The 19,966-nt window shown below is 39.7% G+C and overlaps 1 protein-coding gene and 1 long non-coding RNA gene across 2 annotated transcripts in view; one reads left to right on the top strand and one right to left on the bottom strand.

Moving 5' to 3' along the window:
* The window catches only part of LOC124619238, a 32,068-nt gene extending 18,558 nt beyond the window's left edge, over window positions 1-13,510 (bottom strand). Inside the window, exons 1-2 of the long non-coding RNA XR_006980063.1 lie at window positions 13,363-13,510; window positions 11,654-11,766 (exon numbers count right to left, since the gene is read on the bottom strand). This is a non-coding gene — a long non-coding RNA (uncharacterized LOC124619238). The remainder of the gene's footprint in view (window positions 1-11,653; window positions 11,767-13,362) is intronic.
* LOC124619237 (ribonuclease Oy) overlaps window positions 1-19,966 on the top strand; it is a 53,161-nt gene that overhangs the window by 19,410 nt on the left and 13,785 nt on the right. The window contains exon 3 of the mRNA XM_047145479.1: window positions 16,906-17,278. Within this exon, the coding sequence (XP_047001435.1) occupies window positions 16,906-17,278 (373 nt within the window). The remainder of the gene's footprint in view (window positions 1-16,905; window positions 17,279-19,966) is intronic.

The raw sequence follows: 19,966 nt of genomic DNA on the forward strand, positions 1-19,966 counted from the left end.
TCATTAACAAGGGGCCACGCCGGATAGCTATGCAAAATCAGCCACGGGTGGGTTTCTTTACTGCAGGTTCTCAAGCCTGAAAGTGGGTGTCTAGCAGGTTCCCAAACTGGAATGTGAATATCTAGCAGGTTCCCAAGTCTGAATATGGGTATCTAGCAGGTTCCCAAGCCTTTTTTTGGTCACTCTGTGGTTCCCAAGCCGTAATACAGAATTCTTAAATTGTTAAATGTTTTAAATTTGTTGCTGATGTCCAAAACTATTGCTTCCGGCAAACTGTATTGATGCCCCATCATTGAAGCAGCTAGGACTGCAATTATCTGTTGTTCTGGGATCCAGCATATGTCTCTTCTAGTAGGCCAATGAAATGATTGAGCAGCTCCACAAGGATGCATGAAATTAATCAAGGCATCTTTTTCTTCACATGAAACTTCACAGGTATTTCCTATCCGCCATCTTCCATCATAAACGCAAGTAATATACTGGCCAGGCTGTAGTTCATTAATGACAACATGTTTAGTAGCAACTTTAGCATGTCGGTTAACATTTGCTATAAAGAACAATGTATCATTTGATACTCTGTGAATCATAAGTCACTTTTCATCAATTGGCACAAAATGGTGATGGTCTCTTGTACCAGACACTGTACATCCGCCCTCAAAAACGTTTCTCTTGATCAATTGTTGCATCTTCAATAATTTCGTTTTTAATATAAATAAATTCAATGCCATGAACATTTTTTGCAATATTCAAACAGATCAGTTGGTGTTAAGATTTGGTTGTCAATTGGGTGTTTAAGACCCGCTCTTGCCGCTGAACACTTAACTGTGCCCCCAATTCTGTCACATGGTGATTTCCCATGTCTTGTTCAGAAAAAATTCCATTCTGCAGTACAGCCAAAATCTTTTTGATGATGGCAAAGATTTAGGAAGCTCTTAAAATTTTTGTACTGCGCTGTAGAACTGTTGCTAAAATAATGAATATGCTTAATTTCTTTAAAAATGCACTTATGGGATTTGGTCAAGTACGTTAAAAAACACATGCACTACAACTGTGTCATGTCGGATGCAATCACTGATTGTGCAGTAGCTGACACTCTTTAGGTCTTCATTACTTTTGTAGTAAATGACAAATTGATGTATTGTAGCTTGACTATTTTCCCAATGGAATCCCTGCACTGGGTATGGACAATAAAGGAGTAATTTTCTGCAAAATCCATTAATATAATCAATTCTCCTGGCTTGAGACCTCCTTCAGTGAACTGCCAAATGCTTGCTCTGATGCTTTGCAATGCAATGGTGAGTAGAAAGGGCCAACAGTTTTGTAACTAATAGTTCAATGAATTCTTCAACTGTCATTTCTCTGGCTTCAAGTGTATCTCTATCAGTGTGGGTCCATTGTTTGAACTGAACTGTATCCTCAGGATCAATATCTGCAAAAGCGCTTTCCAAATATTCATTTAGAGCTTCTGTTCCTCGACATACTTCACAGCGATGAAGCATGCAATCCTTTGTTTCCAAATTATAGGCAATTTTGCTCAGTAAAATTTTGTAATCTTCTTTTATTGAGCTATGTGCCACCATTAGTTTCACATTTTGATGTATTGTGCAGACACAAACTGAATGTGAACCAGCTGTGCCTACAGTCAAACACCACTTTGGCCTTAATTCACAAAACTTGGAAAATCCAATTTCCGATCAATTTTTATTGTGGTACACAACAAACATTTCTTTTAAGTTGCTCAGTAATAAGTATTTTTGTTGTTTAACCTTTTCTCCATCTATCCGAACAGTAATACAGTCCTTTTTTCCTGGACAAATCCGACTAAACTCTTCATCATAAAAATGTTCTATGACTCTTGCCTTCACACCCTCAGAAAGCTGCTTCCCACATTTACCTTCGGGCTGTGCCAATATTCCCTGTTCAGCTTTTAACTTTCTAGCCTTCCTTACCATTCTTTCTGCAACACAAAATTCTTACATAGTCTTTTTGATAGACCAGCTTTGGGGAACTAAGGTCAAAATTTGAATTTTCTCGTTATTATTTGATATATGTAATTTTTCTTGCAATTCTTGGATCAGCTCAATGTAATCTGAGCAAGTCTAGCATTGCTTGCTTGTGGATGGTTGCTCCAATTCACTGGGATCAAGTCCTCCCACTTCTGCAATTTTCTTGTAATTCCAACAGATGTTAAGCTTGTATTCAAATTGTGACCAACATTAGTCTCATCATCTTCATCTGACTGATACATAATGTCCATTTGCGAATATTTCAGTGTATCAAATTCTTTTCTACAGGAAGGGCACATTTTTTTGGCTGTTTAATATCAGACATGGGTATCCTTTTTAGCAGGTTGATTGAGCGCAAGCTTTTCCGTGCATTGTGGTTTTTCTTGCCAAATGGGTTGCAGCATGATCTTTGCAAAAATTCAAATCTTTTTAGGAGTAAAGCTTCATGATGGAAGCAAGTTGAGTATTTTCAGTAGAGTGTAAACCACTCCATCTAGTAAGTAATTCTTGTTCTTCTCAGGAAAGTCGCTACAGCTTTCAGTCCTTTTAAGGCACTGTATGTCGTTAAATGCTGTGGGGAATCAGCATTTCCAAAACTGCATACATTAACTTGATCTTGTTCTTCCATTTTAGCAACAACCTGATATGCTTCAGACACTAAAATCAAATTGTCAAGTCCTAAATAAAGAAAAGAAATAAAATTAATAAGCATTCAGCTTTCCAAAAATTATTTAGCAGTCTCTAGTACAGTTAAATGGTTAAATTTAGCAATGAACCTGTCACAAACAGGTTTAAAATCACAGAATAAACAGCAAAATGAATATTTAAACAATGAAGACATAATCAACAAAATTCCAAATTTTATATGACATTTTTGCACCTTACCCAAAGAGACACCAAAATGAAAATAAGTTTTCTAATAGAATGAAATGTGCTCTGTTGAATGGTGTTAATGAATGTAATGCGGTAGGTGCCCATTTTGAGATACACAACTTTGAACATGGGTATATTTTGATAAATTTATGTTTTTTAGCAAATTTACAGGATGGTATCACAGTAATTAAACACACAAGCCAGACCAAAATTTGTGATATACTAAACACTCAGACAGACAGTAGTTTGGCAAAAGACCAGGTCCATAGCGCACTTTCTCCACTACTTATGCCTCGTTAAACAATGGGGCAAATTTCTCGTGACATGATTTGTTGCCCACTTTGAACTGAGATTATGCCAAATGCATTGCTTTCTGAGCTCTACTTGCAACATTTGTGTGTAGAGCACAACAAGTTGTATCACTATACCCAAAAGCAAGAGTCCAGCTCTTTTACATTAGGAACAGTGGAATGCCAAACTTGACGATTTCTTCACGACTTTTCGGTCTCTGTAAAAGTGGTCTTCATGAAAATGGCTCTAGCACCTCAACCAAGTTACAGGTGAGCCTGAAACTTTGCATAAGTTCATGTACGGCCCTCAGGTACATCCTGTAGAAATTTCATCAAAATTGAAGATGGTCGAGCTGGGAGACCTAGGACACTTCACGTGGAATGGCCCCCAAAGAAAGAGATCTGCTGCCTAGCAAGAGTAAACTTCAATGGTTTGACAGTTAATCCAGCAGACTGAACCTTTAACAATACCTGCTCCAGGTGAGAAAGATATTCATGAAAAGAATGGCTATAGACCACCAAGGCATCAAGATAATTATACACATGACTCATGATCTAGAAGTTGTGGAAGAACGACAGCCCCAGTAGCCAAGCCAAATGGTACCCAATTAAATTCATACAGATTCCAATCTGTAAAAAAGCAGTAATGTGCTTAGACTCCTTGCTTAGTGGGATCTGATAGTGAGCTTAATTTAAATCGAGTACAGTAAAATAGCACCCACCAGCAAACCATGTGAAATAATTATTGAGGTCAGGAAGGGGAACTGACTCCCAAATAACCTTCTCATTAAGGGCTTGGTAATCGACTAACAGCCTATAATCCTCACCTTGCCCCTTAGGAATGAGAACTGTAGGTGAAGCATATGGGGACGTTGATAGTCTAATAACCTCATGTGTAAACTTAGGAAAAAATAGTGTACGGTCACAAAAGCAATTCGACACTGAAGATTGCATGATAATTGGTTTTGCGACAGTACGACCATACAGAGAAAGCTGAAAATTAGACATTGTGACACAGGCACAGGAGAAAAAAAAAGTCAATAACACAAGGTACACTGTCTCATATTAAACATCATTGTAAATATATGTTTTGCTTCTTCTGCATAAGTACTCTTTGGAAGAATAATCGATTATACCAGTTTTGGCATATCCATTGCTGATATTTTGCCCTAGGCTTCTGTTAAGTGGCTTCGGCATATTTTATTTGCAATATGATTATTTCTGGTGCACGATTCTAAGCAGTCTCACATACACTCCTGGAAATTGAAATAAGAACACCGTGAATTTATTGTCCCAGGAAGGGGAAACTTTATTGACACATTCCTGGGGTCAGATACATCACATGATCACACTGACAGAACCACAGGCACATAGACACAGGCAACAGAGCATGCACAATGTCGGCACTAGTACAGTGTATATCCACCTTTCGCAGCAATGCAGGCTGCTATTCTCCCATGGAGACGATCGTAGAGATGCTGGATGTAGTCCTGTGGAACGGCTTGCCATGCCATTTCCACCTGGCGCCTCAGTTGGACCAGCGTTCGTGCTGGACGTGCAGACCGCGTGAGACGACGCTTCATCCAGTCCCAAACATGCTCAATGGGGGACAGATCCGGAGATCTTGCTGGCCAGGGTAGTTGACTTACACCTTCTAGAGCACGTTGGGTGGCACGGGATACATGCGGACGTGCATTGTCCTGTTGGAACAGCAAGTTCCCTTGCCGGTCTAGGAATGGTAGAACAATGGGTTCGATGACGGTTTGGATGTACCGTGCACTATTCAGTGTCCCCTCGACGATCACCAGTGGTGTACGGCCAGTGTAGGAGATCGCTCCCCACACCATGATGCCGGGTGTTGGCCCTGTGTGCCTCGGTCGTATGCAGTCCTGATTGTGGCGCTCACCTGCACGGCGCCAAACACGCATACGACCATCATTGGCACCAAGGCAGTAGCGACTCTCATCGCTGAAGACGACACGTCTCCATTCGTCCCTCCATTCACGCCTGTCGCGACACCACTGGAGGCGGGCTGCACGATGTTGGGGCGTGAGCGGAAGACGGCCTAACGGTGTGCGGGACCGTAGCCCAGCTTCATGGAGACGGTTGCGAATGGTCCTCGCCGATACCCCAGGAGCAACAGTGTCCCTAATTTGCTGGGAAGTGGGGGTGCGGTCCCCTACGGCACTGCATAGGATCCTACGGTCTTGGCGTGCATCCGTGCTTCGCTGCGGTCCGGTCCCAGGTCGACGGGCATGTGCACCTTCCGCCGACCACTGGCGACAACATCGATGTACTGTGGAGACCTCACGCCCCACGTGTTGAGCAATTCGGCGGTACGTCCACCCGGCCTCCCGCATGCCCACTATACGCCCTCGCTCAAAGTCCGTCAACTGCACATACGGTTCACGTCCACGCTGTCGCGGAATGCTACCAGTGTTAAAGACTGCGATGGAGCTCCGTATGCCACGGCAAACTGGCTGACACTGACGGCGGCGGTGCACAAATGCTGCGCAGCTAGCGCCATTCGACGGCCAACACCGCGGTTCCTGGTTTGTCCGCTGTGCCGTGCGTGTGATCATTGCTTGTACAGCCCTCTCGCAGTGCCCGGAGCAAGTACGGTGGGTCTGACACACCGGTGTCAATGTGTTCTTTTTTCCATTTCCAGGAGTGTATTTTGAACATATGTATAGCAGGATACTGGTGTGTCTTCAGTTGTCTTGAGAGTACGGTTAAAGAACCACATTTTGGTATTTGTGGCAGCATTTTTAGTACTGCTATCCTGTCGTTTTCATCGACATATTACATAGTGGCAATGCACCAAATGGTCTGTGGCAGGGAATACTTCATGTATAACTGTTCCCCAACCCAAATTTAGTTTTCAGCACTCATGTGTGTACACCTTCAGTATAGGTTATAGTATAGTATAGTAGTATCACCCATCATTCCGTTAGTGAATTCCAGTTTTCTTATTCCAGTCCAGTGCATTTTACACCCCCAAACACGCACTACATGTGCATGTTGTTAAGTTAATGAAATAAGGGTTCACTGAGAACTTTACAGCTTCAATACAGAAAAAAAGCATTGTTTTCATTAAGAGCTGCATAACCATGTTCTTAAATTATTTATTTTATTTTTTCTTTACTGACCATACACAAAAATCAATTTAGTACTAGGTTTAGACTATTGTTATTTCTATTTGTAAACAAACTGTTATTTCCACTGTACCTTAGAGCACACGTTCTGGCAGATCAACCCAAAGTGTTTGAATTTAAAACTGACATTTATGTGTGCAACTGAAATTCATGACTATTCATTTTGCCATGGGTAACAACCACATTTGAGGTCACAACAGCTGCTACATGATTTAATCTGGTACCTGCGCTTCCAGGGAATAGTTAATACATTAACTTACATACACAGTCAATAGAAAACAGCACAGATTCCTTTGTGTCTTGATTCATAGTACCTGCTGGATCAAAAATGGAGTCTGTACTTTTGGACATGACGCCACAAGATGATATGGCCAATTATTTCTTTCAGTGCAGATGCATCCATGCTCAAACACTTACGGGAATCGGCGAAATGCTGTGAGTAATGAGGATAATGGGCAAGGGGCACTACGTTATGTGTGCGGATAAGTTGAGAATTTGGATCTGATGGGAGTTCTGCTAGGGTAGTCCCTGCAGTTACAATGACATTGCATCCAGATGGCTTAGTGGTCAGCGTATCTAGGTAGTAAGCAGGAGACATGGATTAGAATCCCAGTCAGGCACAAATTTTCGACTTTCCCTGTTGATTTCAATCAATGCCTGCTTGCAGCCAGTGTCTGTAATTCCTTTGTCTCTTAATTTGTAATGGCTGCTGGATCAAAAATGGTGTTTGTGTGAAAGAACAGACACCAATATATGCAAAACTTTGAAGTACATTGTGATAGCCTCAGGAAACTGAATAAACAGCTTTAGGATGTTTGTTGCCAAAAAAAGGTAAATGAAATTATACTTCTCCATGACATTGCAAGCCTCACAAGTCTCAAAACTCAAGAGGGGCTCACAACACTTATTAGGACTGTTCTTCCTCATCCACCCCACAGCTCCGATCTCGCACCTTCCATCTTCCACCTGTTTGGCCCAATGTAGGATACACTCTGCAGGGAGTAGTATGTGTATGATGATGAGGTTATTGATGCAGCAAATGTTGGTTCCAATGTCGATCAATAGAGTGGTACCATGCAGGCATACAGGCCCTCCCAGTAAGGTAGTGTAAGACCATCACACAGAATGAGGTTATGTTGAAAAATTGAGTTTTGTAGCCAAAAGGACAAGGAATAATAATGGTGTAGTGGAGTCCTGAATTAAACCAACCTGCCTTCGGAAGAAGAAGAAAAATAACTTACTGCACACCCCTCATAGTAGTCAGTGTTGATTCATTCCCTCTTGTCCTCTCAGTTGTTCTTTACATTCCGATTTTTAATAAGATGGAAGATATCTCTTAACCTAACTTTTGCTTTTAATACTGAGCAAAGCAAAAATTATGTTGATGTTCCATCTAGCGTGAACAAACTGCCACCTGACAGAGATGTTCCTGTTCTTTCAATTGAGGTGACGTGACCTCAATTGTTACAAACTGTAGATGCATATTAAAGGCATTTACATAAAAAAATGGATTTTTGGATTATAGCGTACAGCAATCAATCTCTGAAAATAAGATTCAACACTATCCTTGGCAGTGTAATATCTTCACAACAAATTACTCCTAGAACTTCTGACTCCATATGACAAGACACTGGAATGTACACTTGTGCACGGAATACACTCTACTATAGACCAGATACAGTTTCTGTCTATTGTGCCGTATATATATCCACACACAGACAGGCACCCTGGTAGAAGACTGCTAACCTGCTTACAGCAAATAATATGGGTTGTCTGGACACAGTTCAGACTCATATGGAAAAATGCATGAACCTGCGTACCTTATCTGTCGTAGGACCTACTACATGCTACAGACTTCCATAAAAAAGTAACTGGAGTAAATACTGAACATGTTGTTCCACAGTTTTCATCCATATCCTACTGTGTGAATACCACACTACTTCATTTACGTGTCTCCTTTAAATCTTTAATAGCATTTGCCGATATACAGTTGTGATGCTTGTACAGTGTGATCTGGAGGCAGGCCAAGAAAAATATGATCAGCATAAACTGCCCAATGAAATATTTTGCGCCATTCAAGTGAATAGCATAATTTGCACTTTTTTTTGGTTTCAAAATCAGAAACTTCTTTTTCAATACTCTACTGACAACAGTAAATCACAATCTAGTCAACTGTGCAATGGAAGTAAAAACAAACCTGTAATCTCAGTGTAGTTCAATATGGTCCTCCGTGTCTCCAGCTCTGAACAGGATAATGCAGCTTTTGTACACAGTATGGTCTAGGGGACTTTAATAGAAAAATGGGTAAAGAGGATATGTTCATCCCCACAACAGGAAAACATAGCAAGCACTCGCCCACAAACGAAAATGGATTAAAAATGATCAACTTTGCACTGTCAAAGAATATGAGAATTTGCTCGACGATGTTCTCTCACAAAGATATGCACAAAGGTACATGGTGTTCTCCAGATGGCAAAACAGTAAATCAGATTGACCATGTTATGACAGATCAACATTTCACTTCATTTAAAAGAGATGTCAGCAAGAGGAGCTGAGATTGGCTCAGATCATTTCCTAGTGGTAGGAAAGATGAAAATCATAATGATTGGGAATCAACAACCAAAAGCCACACCAAAACCTAATTTAGACATTGAATGACTGAAGGAACTGTCTGTCAAATAAGCCTATGCGATTGAAATAAATAACCGATTTACAGCATTGCAAGAAGCTGATGAGGAAAATAGTGTCGAGAAGGCTTAGGAAAGAATGAAGACTGTAGCAACAGATGCAGCACAAAAAACATTGGGCAAGAAAAAGAAAATGAAGAAACTGAAATGGTTCAACAAAAAGTGCCAGAGAGCAGTAGAAAGGAGGAAAGAAGCCAGACTGCTGTGGCTGCATAATAAGGAGAGTGAGGACAGGAGAGAGATCTTCAAGGCGGTTAGAAGAGAAACAGCAAGAGTTCTACAAACAGAGAAAAGGAAATATCTAACTGGAGTACTAGAATCTATAGAAGTGGAAAGCAGGAATGGAAACTCAAAGAAGTTGTTTCAGTATACAAAGAAAAGTAAGAGAGCTTATTGAAGTGAAAACCTATTCATAAAAGATAAAAATCAAAATATGCTAACGCAGCTGGAAGATATCCAAGAAAGATGGAAAGATTATTTCTCAGAAATGTTAAATTACACTGATCCACACATAACCTTCAGCTACGCAACGTCTCAGAGTGACAACATTAATAATGACGAATGTAGAATCACAGAACAGGAAGTGGTCCACACCATTCAAAAGTTCAAAAACAACAAGGCAGCAGATGAGGACCAAATACCAGCAGAGATGTTAAAATAGGACGGAAGCAAACTACACAAAGACATTTATAACCTTATCACAAGGATCTGGAAAACTGAAACACTGCCAGAAGATTGGAAAACACCAGTAATTTGTCCAATACACAAGAAAGGAAATAGAATGAAATGTGGAAATTACAGAATAATCTGTTTTCTGACCATGACATACAAAATCGTCTCAATGATCATTCTGGCAAAACTTAAACCTTATGCAGAAAGCATTATTCAAGATTACCAGGCTGGATTTCAAACAAACCGTTCCACAACTGATAATTTGTTTACTATATGACAGATCTTTGAGAAATACTGGGAATTTAACAAAAACATCCACTGTCTCTTCATTGATTTCCAGCAAACCTACAACAGCATCCACAGAAGTAGCCTCTACAACACATTACGAGAATTTAGTATACCCAGTAAAATCATTAGGAAGATACAACTGTACACGGATGGCTCCCAGGCAGCAGTGAAGTTCAGAGGATCCATGTGTCCCACCTTTCCAATTAAAACAGGCTTACAACAGGGAGATGCTCTTTCATGTGTCCTCTCCAACCTTGCATTAGGGAAAGTTGTTTCGGAGAGTAATTTACATCTTTACAATGGTCTCCAATTCAAACACAGTGAAGTAAAACTCCTGACTCATGCAGATAATATAGTGCTGCTGAGGGAAACTGAAGAAGAACTGAAAGACATGTACAGAGCTCTCCGGCACAGTGCCAGCAAAATGGGGCTTTTGATTAACCAAGAGAAAACAGAACATATGGAAATAGGTTGAGTCACAAACCCCAATCCTTACTTTGAAATTGACCAGCATTCTCAATTCAGAGAAGTTCTCCAGTTTAAATACCTTGGATCACGTTTCAACAGTAAAAATATCATAACAGTGAATATAAATGAAAGAATAGCCTCAGGGTCAAGATGTCTGTACTCACTAAACAACCCACTCAAAAGTAAAGCTTTGTCAATCACCACAAAGATAAAGATATGCAACACTATCATCTACCCCATAGTACTGTACGATTCAGAAAGCTGTACGCTTACAAAGAATGAAAGAGAAAAACTGATGTGTTTGAAAGAAAAGTAATGACAAGGATCTGGCGACCTGTGTTTGAGATTGGTGTATGGAGAATTCGAAAGAACAACGAAATTTATCAGTTAATGAAGCAACCCACTATCATCCAGAAATTAAAAAGTAGGAGACCGCATTGGGCTGGACATGTGGCAAGATTTGGAAAACGACAGAATCACCAAAAAAGCATTTGAAGGAACTCTCCTGGCAACAAGACGATTTGGGGCGAACCCATACAAGGCGGAAAGATGACAGAGAAGGGCATCGCATCATTAGGAATAGAGGCTGCGAGAGATAGAATGCAGTGAAAGCAGATCATTGATGCAGTGCATGGTCTACAGGGCCTGTGATTGCTAAGGCTGGTTTCATGTGCGTTTGTAGGATGTCTCTTGTCACTATCAGAGGTAATTTGAGGGATATGCAGTATTGTGACACAATCCTCCAACTTACTGTCCGACCCTAAATGGTTCAAATGGCTCTGAGCACTATGGAACTTAACTTCTAAGGTCATCAGTCCCCTAAAACTTACAACTACTTAAACCTAACTAACCTAAGGACATCACACACATCCATGCCCGAGGCAGGATTCGAACCTGCGACTGTAGTGGTCGCGAGGTTCCAGACTGTAGCGCCTAGAACCGCTCGGCCACCGCGGCCGGCGTCCGACCCTAAAGTCAACATTTTGGTAATGGGTTGGTCTTTCAAGACAATGACATCCATGCGGTGTGAACACTTCCTTTCAGGAGGCAGTAATCAGCCATATAGAATGGATTTTCATCTCCTGACAAATTTTATTAAATATACTTGGTGACCTCAGCATAACTGCTGTTGAGGACTAAGACAGGTTTAAGCACCAAAATCTTGACCACCTTGAGAAGTGCATGAATGCTATTAAAATTTCTTGTGTTCCTACCTGTGTTTGGATTGGCGGCTCATTGGGTAAGTGCTACACCAAAAATCCATAGAACTGGTTTCCGATCCCCAGTCAGTCCTAGGATTTCTTCAGTCACTAATCACTTCTTTCATCTGAAACAAGATGAGTGTTGTTGCTGTTAACTTACTCCACGATGATCACAAATTATGACATTCTTCCAATCACAACTGCATCACTTCAAAAATTAAATGCACTTGATATATTGTTTTTCTTAAGACCCAAGAACATTACAACTGGTAGAGACTCAAGTAGAAATCAGCTGTGTTATCTTGTGGTCACTTAAGATTCAAAGCAAGAATAAAATGAACTTTTCTGAATTAGATTTGTAAAAAAAAGGGCAACCCACAGGAATTTCAATGCCTAATTTGATTCCTTTATTTTATTTACTTATTTTCTCAAATATTATTGAACATCTGTGACTTTTACATAAGGATATCAATCATTTGCAATTTTCTACGTATTCTAACTAACAGGATACACCGAAAGTGTATGAATTTCTCTGAGAAGCTCCAGTACACAACAAAAGCTGACGATCTGGGATTTGGCACTTTAGTTTTTTAATTATCCTGGAAGCCCATCGAAATTGGAATCGACAGTGCAATTGCCAGCAATAATTATAAACAGAAAATTTTGGAGTATTGTACTTTTGACAACCCCGAAATACAAAGCATTTGTTAATTCTTGGGAGAAGGTATGAACCAAAGAGAGGGCTTTGTCCTATTAGCAACACACTGAACAAATTTAATTTAAAATATTCTTAAACTTCATAACAATGAGGGATTGAATTAACAGAGGCTATTCATAAGTGAAGCCTTCCTCAACCTGAAGGTTGGTTTACATCAAGGTGCTTCATTAAACATGGTTCATTTCCTGACTGCCTCTGACCTTTCACCTGACTTACCCACACTGGTATTCAGGATCCTCTAGTACAATGTAGACTCCAAACCATGGTACAATTAGTTTTTTTAAAATTCATCAGTCAACTGTGAAAGAATAACAGAAAAAACAACATCACCTGCAGGAGACTGCAAACAACATCACCTGCAGGAGATGCTCTTTATATGTCAACTATGGATTAATTAATACGACAATCATGAAAATAATATAATAATTTTTTGTTAACATGGTTCATTACGCTAGGCAATTAACATTTTTCAAGAGCAACTTTGTCTTGAAAACATCCGTAAAATTACGTATAAATCATGTTGTTTACAAACGTGGTAACTGGTTCGGTAGGCAAATAGAAGGTGAGCCAGAATGAAAACCGATTACGGACCATTCAAGTTCGTCATATGTAATGATTATGATACGGAGTGCTATTCGAAGACCACTTTCCTTAACTCAGTTCCAATGTTTTCGTAACAAATACCTTTATCCGCAATGAGAATTCATGAGTACTGTTATCATAATTTTGGGTGAGAAAAATGCATGACCTTTTCCCTATGTAACACGAGTACTATGTCCTTAGCCTACAAACGAGTAACCCTCAAATTTCTCAAAATAGTGACCTTACCTACGGAATTCGAAAGGACGTCTCAAGCTGCGTAAATTATTGTACCTCCAAACAACACTACTCCACAACTGCACTAAAAACGAAGTTTTAGACACTGCACGTACCTCCAACACGAGTACTATGTCTTTAGCCTACAAACAAGTAACCCTCAAATTTCTCAAAATAGTGACCTTACCTACGGAATTCGAAAGGACGTCTCAAGCTGCGTAAATTCTTGTATCTCCAAACAACACTACTCCACAACTGCACTAAATACGAAGTTTTAGATACTGCATGTACCTCCAACCCACGCCGCAACTCGAACAGCGAGTCGCGTCCTGCGTTATCTGTTGTTGCGCAACAGTATCAACGAATGGCATTAATCACCGGTACAAGAAAAACATCCTATCATGAGAAAATATTTTAAAGGTTAAACGTGAGTTTTTACATGCAGCCATTTCGAGAACGACTGTATCATTTTTTTTAAAATCAAATATCGTGAACATATTTCACAAGTTACTGGCAGTACTTCACGCACGTAAATGCTGCCAACACGTAGCGCGAAGACAAGTACTGCCCGAAAACGTATTTTTAATACCTTCCAATTCATGCGCAAATGATTGACATAATGACGCGAATTGTAAATAAAAAGTGTAGAAATATTTTGCGACAGCTAAATAGGGACAAATAAATTTAATGCTTAGAATATATCGAAAACAAACACTTTGCCTCTGTTTCCCGTCAGAGCTTATTCAACAAAATTGGATTAGTTTACAGTGCGATCAGGAGGCATATATCTATATATTGTCCGTATTGTAAGTATAATGACGTGTCCTATATTACAAGTAGATAGTTGTACGGAAGATTAATTTCTGGCACTATAAAAATCACAACCCACATAAAAATAAATTGCGTCCTTTCGGTTTATCTGTTTTCGTTAAAGAACCATTGAAAAAAAGTAGTCTTACTCCCTTGATCAAAGTTAAATTAATGAAAAAAATATAGTGCAGAGTTATCACGAACCTGCTATAGTACTACATATTAACAGAGAAATGTGGTGAATTTTGGCCGAAGATAGGGTGTTGAGCGCGAAAGAGGGCAGACTGCAGAGTTAATGAAAATTATAGTGGAGTATGTGTTATTCTGTATTGTATTTGAGTTGTTTCTATAACAAAAGCAATCTTTCGTTGGAGAGCGAGCTAACAGCATTCGGTCGTGTTCAGTCCGCATTCGTAGATTCTTGCAGTCACTTTTTGTCCCTGATCGTAGACGGCCTTTTAGCTTATTTGTAACCATCAAAGAAATTTCACGTGCTCACAGTGACTTCTGTACAGGCACTGCAGTATAGAGGGCATGCGTCTGCTATTTTACGCTTTGATTATTATATAGCATAAGTTATGTGAGCGACGGAGACGGCAGAATGTAATGTAATGTTGATAATACTAAAATTTAGATACCACAGGTACAGGGACTTCCGGATCCTAAGAGATCCATTGCACAAAATGCCAAACAAAAGGAAACATGCTTGGTAGAAAGTTATCGAAGCGCGCTGAAGTTCTAACTGGAGACCAGAGAAGGACAATAAATTCGTCACTGGTTTCAGTGTGGCGGGAAAGGAGTGGAGAGACCCAAGATATACTTCTTTTCATTGAAAAGGAGCAGCACAATAAATTGATGAAACACCCGTAACGTGAAATTAAAATATACGAAATAAATGAATATGTTTGTGGGCTCATGTTTATGTTACTGTAATTATATCACAAACGTATCACAGTTTCTTTTAGAACGTTAGAAGTGAATTAATAATTGTTTTCCCCGCAGTCTCGGTATCTCCCATGCCCCCCCCCCCCCTCCCCCTTACAAGAAATCACTAAGTGGATTGTTTATTAAGTAGCCTATGTGAGTCGCGTGTATATTTTATAATATATATATATATTTTCTTTGCTGACATTATATCCCTTATAAGTACTGTCGTAATATCCTTTATTTGTAAAAGTCATTGTAGACATCAGGAACTAGCTGAGATGTGACAGCTACTGAAATGCAAAGCAATTACTGATGTAACTTGTCTCCAGTCGCTACGAACAAGACTGTAGGTGCTAGACTTTTGTGGATGCCAGCGTAATGTTTCAATTGACATAGCTGCTAGGTTTTGGCATAAAGGAGGTGCGGATCAGTGATAAATGTTTCATGCTTGCGTAGAAATTCAGACACATTAATATAATTTTTCTTTTCATTAAGCATGTTGCTTGCAAAAACAGCGTGTTCACAAAAATGTCTGAATTTCACAGTTTACATTGCTACTATAATTAATGCCGTACAGAGTGAAAACAGTGTGCCCATAATTAGGGGGAAAATAAAAAACCTTTAAGGCAGTGGTTGGCACACTATGCTTGGTCTCTCATGCACTTTTTGCCCCCCCCCCCTTCCCACCCCCATTGTAAATGCTTGTTCACAGGCAAGCCACAAGCAAATGGTAGTGAACTTATTTGGTACTGGTACTGGTTCTTCAAATTTTGTAAGTAGGCTTTCATGGAACAGCTGATATTTATCTACAAGTGTCTCCAGGTTTCGGTTTTTCATCATCAAACATGACAATTCACACTGCTCTCGATTGTAAATAATCAGTATCGTCTGTCAGTTTTCTGTAAGCTATCTTTTCCCTATATCTTACCAGCTTTATCTATCACTAACCTTATTTGGTCATTTCATTTCATGTCACCACAAACTGTTGCTCTGTTATATTTTTATAAGTTGACTGATTAAAACTGTGACTGATGGATATTGTAGTCATAAGATACTATGATTTTGTTGTTCTTTAAATAGGTACACTATTTTATATTTCTGAACATTAAAGCAAGTTGCCAATCTTCACACCCCTTCGAAATCTTGTCAATATCTGATTGAATATGCAATTTTTTTCCCAGATAGTCATCCATTTAGGTAACTACATCATCTGCAAAGAGTCGGAAGTTAGCATTAGTTTTCTCAGCCAGGTCATTAATACACAACATGGACAGTGTCCTCGCCGTCATCCAATCTCCAGTTATTTCCAGTATTTGCTCAGAAAAATCAGTCTCTGTTTTGAAAACTAAGTGTGCCACAATAATATTGTATGCTCCTATAATGAATGACACAAGCTGAAGTTTAAGACTAGCCAGTTCAAATGTCTCTTTTTTGAATTTAACAATTTTATGAATTGAATTTTCATTTTGTGCACCTACTTAAGTTTCATGCCTTACTAATGATACAGATCATAAATCAATAATTAAAAAATTAATGTATATGCAGCAGTACCACTGATGCAATTTAAGCTGAGAGAAGGGGAGCTAATGTGCACTTATCACACCAGTAAAAACTTTGAACCTCTGTGGATATTGTTTGCAGTTCTTATACAAAATGTCCCTCTGCAAATTACTTTATTTTGAAAAATTATGCAAATCTAAAAAGTGACTTACTGTGTCCATGAGTTATTTGCGATGCTCATGTGAAAGGTTTTCTTATCTGCCTTAATTGCTATTTCATACTTTATGTGCATTTTTACATTATTGGAGAGCAGAATGATGTTCCTTAATGAGCAAAGAACTGTTAACAATTGTGCCCTACATACTTGTTATCCGAATAGATACGCTATCACCCCTACGTTACATCCTTTTCAATTAATGTGCATAGTTTGGGAACTACTTATTCTTTGGTAATGTTTCCAATGAACTGATGAAACTTATTTGTTTTGACACAGGCCATCCAAGCTGGGCACGAGGGGTCCCCAGTACTGCAATTCAAGTTTACACTTTGATTTAAATGCCTTACAACCCATCAGGCAGAAGCTGGATCAGTACTGGATCAATGTCTATAATGGAACGGAATCTGCATTGTGGAAGCATGAGTGGCAGAGGCATGGTACTTGTGCTGCAAGTCTTCCAGACCTTAATTCAGAGCTTAAGTACTTCAGCAAGGGTCTGGAATGGTTGGAAGCATATGGAATGGATCACATATTGCCCAAAGCTGGCATCAAAATGGATTATGCTGAAGGATTCTCTGCTCAGGAGTTCTCTGATGCTGTCGTGAGTGTCCTTGGAGTTGACCCTGATATTCAATGTATAGAAGACAAGGTATGATGTATATAATTTCTGATAAGTCTTTAAGAAGAACTAATGATTTTCTTTTCTCATATGGAAATACTGTACTTACCTCATAGTAGAAAGAATGTTGCTAAATACTTGTGTCAAAAGTTGAACTTTAAAATTACCAGCTGCTGACAGTGGTTCCATTCATAGGAACATAGTTTCATAAATTCTGTTTTTAACAGCAATTCAGGTCATTTTTTGTAATATTTCAGGGCAGAGACATAGTGCCACATTGACACTCCATGAAGAAATTGAGAAATTCTCTGCAAATAAGTGATATCTTGTCTTTATTTTTGTTTGTGGTTGCCGTTCTGGAATATTCTTTATCATTTTAAATGGGGTTATAAGCTGAGCTTATTTTAGTAAGTACGAGAGAAAATTGGAATAAATGCACAATAGTTTTATTACCAAAAGGTTTAATAGGTAACAAAAACCACAAAAAACCACAAACAAACTTACATCTCTTACCTACTTCTCTACATAATCAGCAAAGTTCTCAACACGTTTCTCCCATTGTGGTACCAACTTCAATATGCATTGTTGGTAGAAGTCCATTTGCTTGTTGTATAGCTATCTCCGGGCTGCTGATTTCATTTCTGCATCTGTTGCAAAGCATTTATGGGCCAGAAATTCCGTCAAGGGACCAAGCAGATGAGAGTCGGACTGTACAAGGTCCAGACTGTGTGATGAATGCTGGAGCATCTCCCACCCAAATCTGCTGATTTTCTCATGAACAGGAGCAGCAACTTGGGGCGAGGTTTGTCGTGAAGCATTAATGTCATGGTGTTCGTCACGAAGGATGCAATGCAACTTACTCTAAGTTTTAACGTAGGCTGCAGCCTTCACAGTGCTCTCATTTTCAGCAAAGTCCACCAATAACATTCCGTGCATATCCCATAACATTGTCACAAGCACTTTCCTAGCAGGTTGAGTTACTTTGAATTTTCTTCGTACTGGGGAATGGGCATGTTTCCACTCCATAGAAGCCTGCTTGGTTTTGGGTGTGTGGTGGTATGCCCAACGTTCATCACCAGTGACAAATCCTTTCAGAGACTCGTGCTGTTCTGGGTTGTAATGCTTGTCATCATTTGTTGGCACCTGCCACTGTCTGTCAGGTTCTTAGACACCCAGAAAGCACTAACTTTACAAAATTTCAATGTGTTCATGAACAGTATCATATATGGCACCATAGGAACTGTTGAACTGCTGTGATAAGGTTCACACTTGCACATACCGATCATTCAAGATTGCTGCCTCAATGGATCCGACATACTGTTGGGTAGCAACTGTTACCGGCCACCTAGAGCATGGCAAATTGCTAAGGCCCTCTTGGAAGAATACACACCATCTGTAGACTTTACTACGGTTCATACCACCATCCCCAAACACACCACATGTGTCCCTGTGAATTTCACTTGGTTTATGTTCTTTGGCCCACAAATATCGAACTACACTTCCCTGCTCTTCTCTAGTTGATGACAATAACACATGAGTCATGTTTGTTTTGTAGTTCAGGCTTCTCTCACTAGAGCTGCACATGAAAACAAAATATGCTCTGTAGTCACAATTAATAAACTGTTCCAGGCTATTATGCTATGGTCGAATGGATTTCACATTAAAACCCAACGTTTCATCCTCATCTGTAGAGGACATTTTCAAGGGGATCGTAGAGTATTTGAATGGCTCACTACTGACTGCAGCAATATTCTGCTTCCATGTGCTGCCGCTCAGTGGCATGACGTCACATGTTTCAAGTACCGAAGAGCAATTGGGTGTTATCTGCTGCCATCATCTGCTTTGGCATTACACCATGGTGGAAGAATGGTACACATCTTCTTCAACACTGGAATCCAGATGTCTTTTAACTTCATGCCCCATGCTGTCTTGCTGCCTATTGAAATTCCTAGGCTGTTTTACAATCTCTGTGGCCTCTCTGTATAGCCTATCATGGTATCCACTTGCAGCTGTCAGTACTTGAGTCCTATCAAAATGAATCTGATGGTCTCCTGGCTGCAAAGCATGTTTCACTACAGCTGATCTGTCAGTCTCTCCCCTTCTGCAATTACCCTTGTGCTCTTCTAGTAATTTTTTGCTGTTCTTTTTGTAGCACCCACGTACATCTCTCCACAACTACACAGAATCCTGTAAATTCTTGCGTCTTCCAGTGGTTGGCAAGCTCCCTCGGCCAATTTTAGGTGATCTTGCATCTTCTGGGTGGGTCTGTAGATTATCGTGATGTTCTGCTTTTTCAAGATTTTTTCTATGCAGCCAGTAACAGGCTTAATGAAAGGCAGGAAAACTTTTGATATAACCAATGCTTGAGCATCATTGTGATTTCTGCATGGTGGACTTAATGATATTTTTGCCTTAGTGAACGAATAATTATTCCTGATCAGTGTGTTGGTGAGATGTTTTAATTCTGCATCAAGCAGCTCTCGTTTGCAGATGATACCTTTAAACTAAGCATGCCAAATCAAGTAAGTAACCATGTTGATGCTGCACTGATGTGGGACAAAGGCCCAAGAAAAAGAAGGCTAGGGGATTATTTATGCTGGAAAGAGTAGGATAAGCAGTTGTTAGCTTCTTATGTAGACAGTGAATGGGCATTATTCAGTTTCATTACCATGGACGTAGAAAATTATGGGCAAGTTTTAAACTGATCACTAATCACTC

This window comes from Schistocerca americana, chromosome 6 (assembly GCF_021461395.2).
Source record: "Schistocerca americana isolate TAMUIC-IGC-003095 chromosome 6, iqSchAmer2.1, whole genome shotgun sequence".
Lineage (NCBI taxonomy): Eukaryota > Metazoa > Arthropoda > Insecta > Orthoptera > Acrididae > Schistocerca > Schistocerca americana.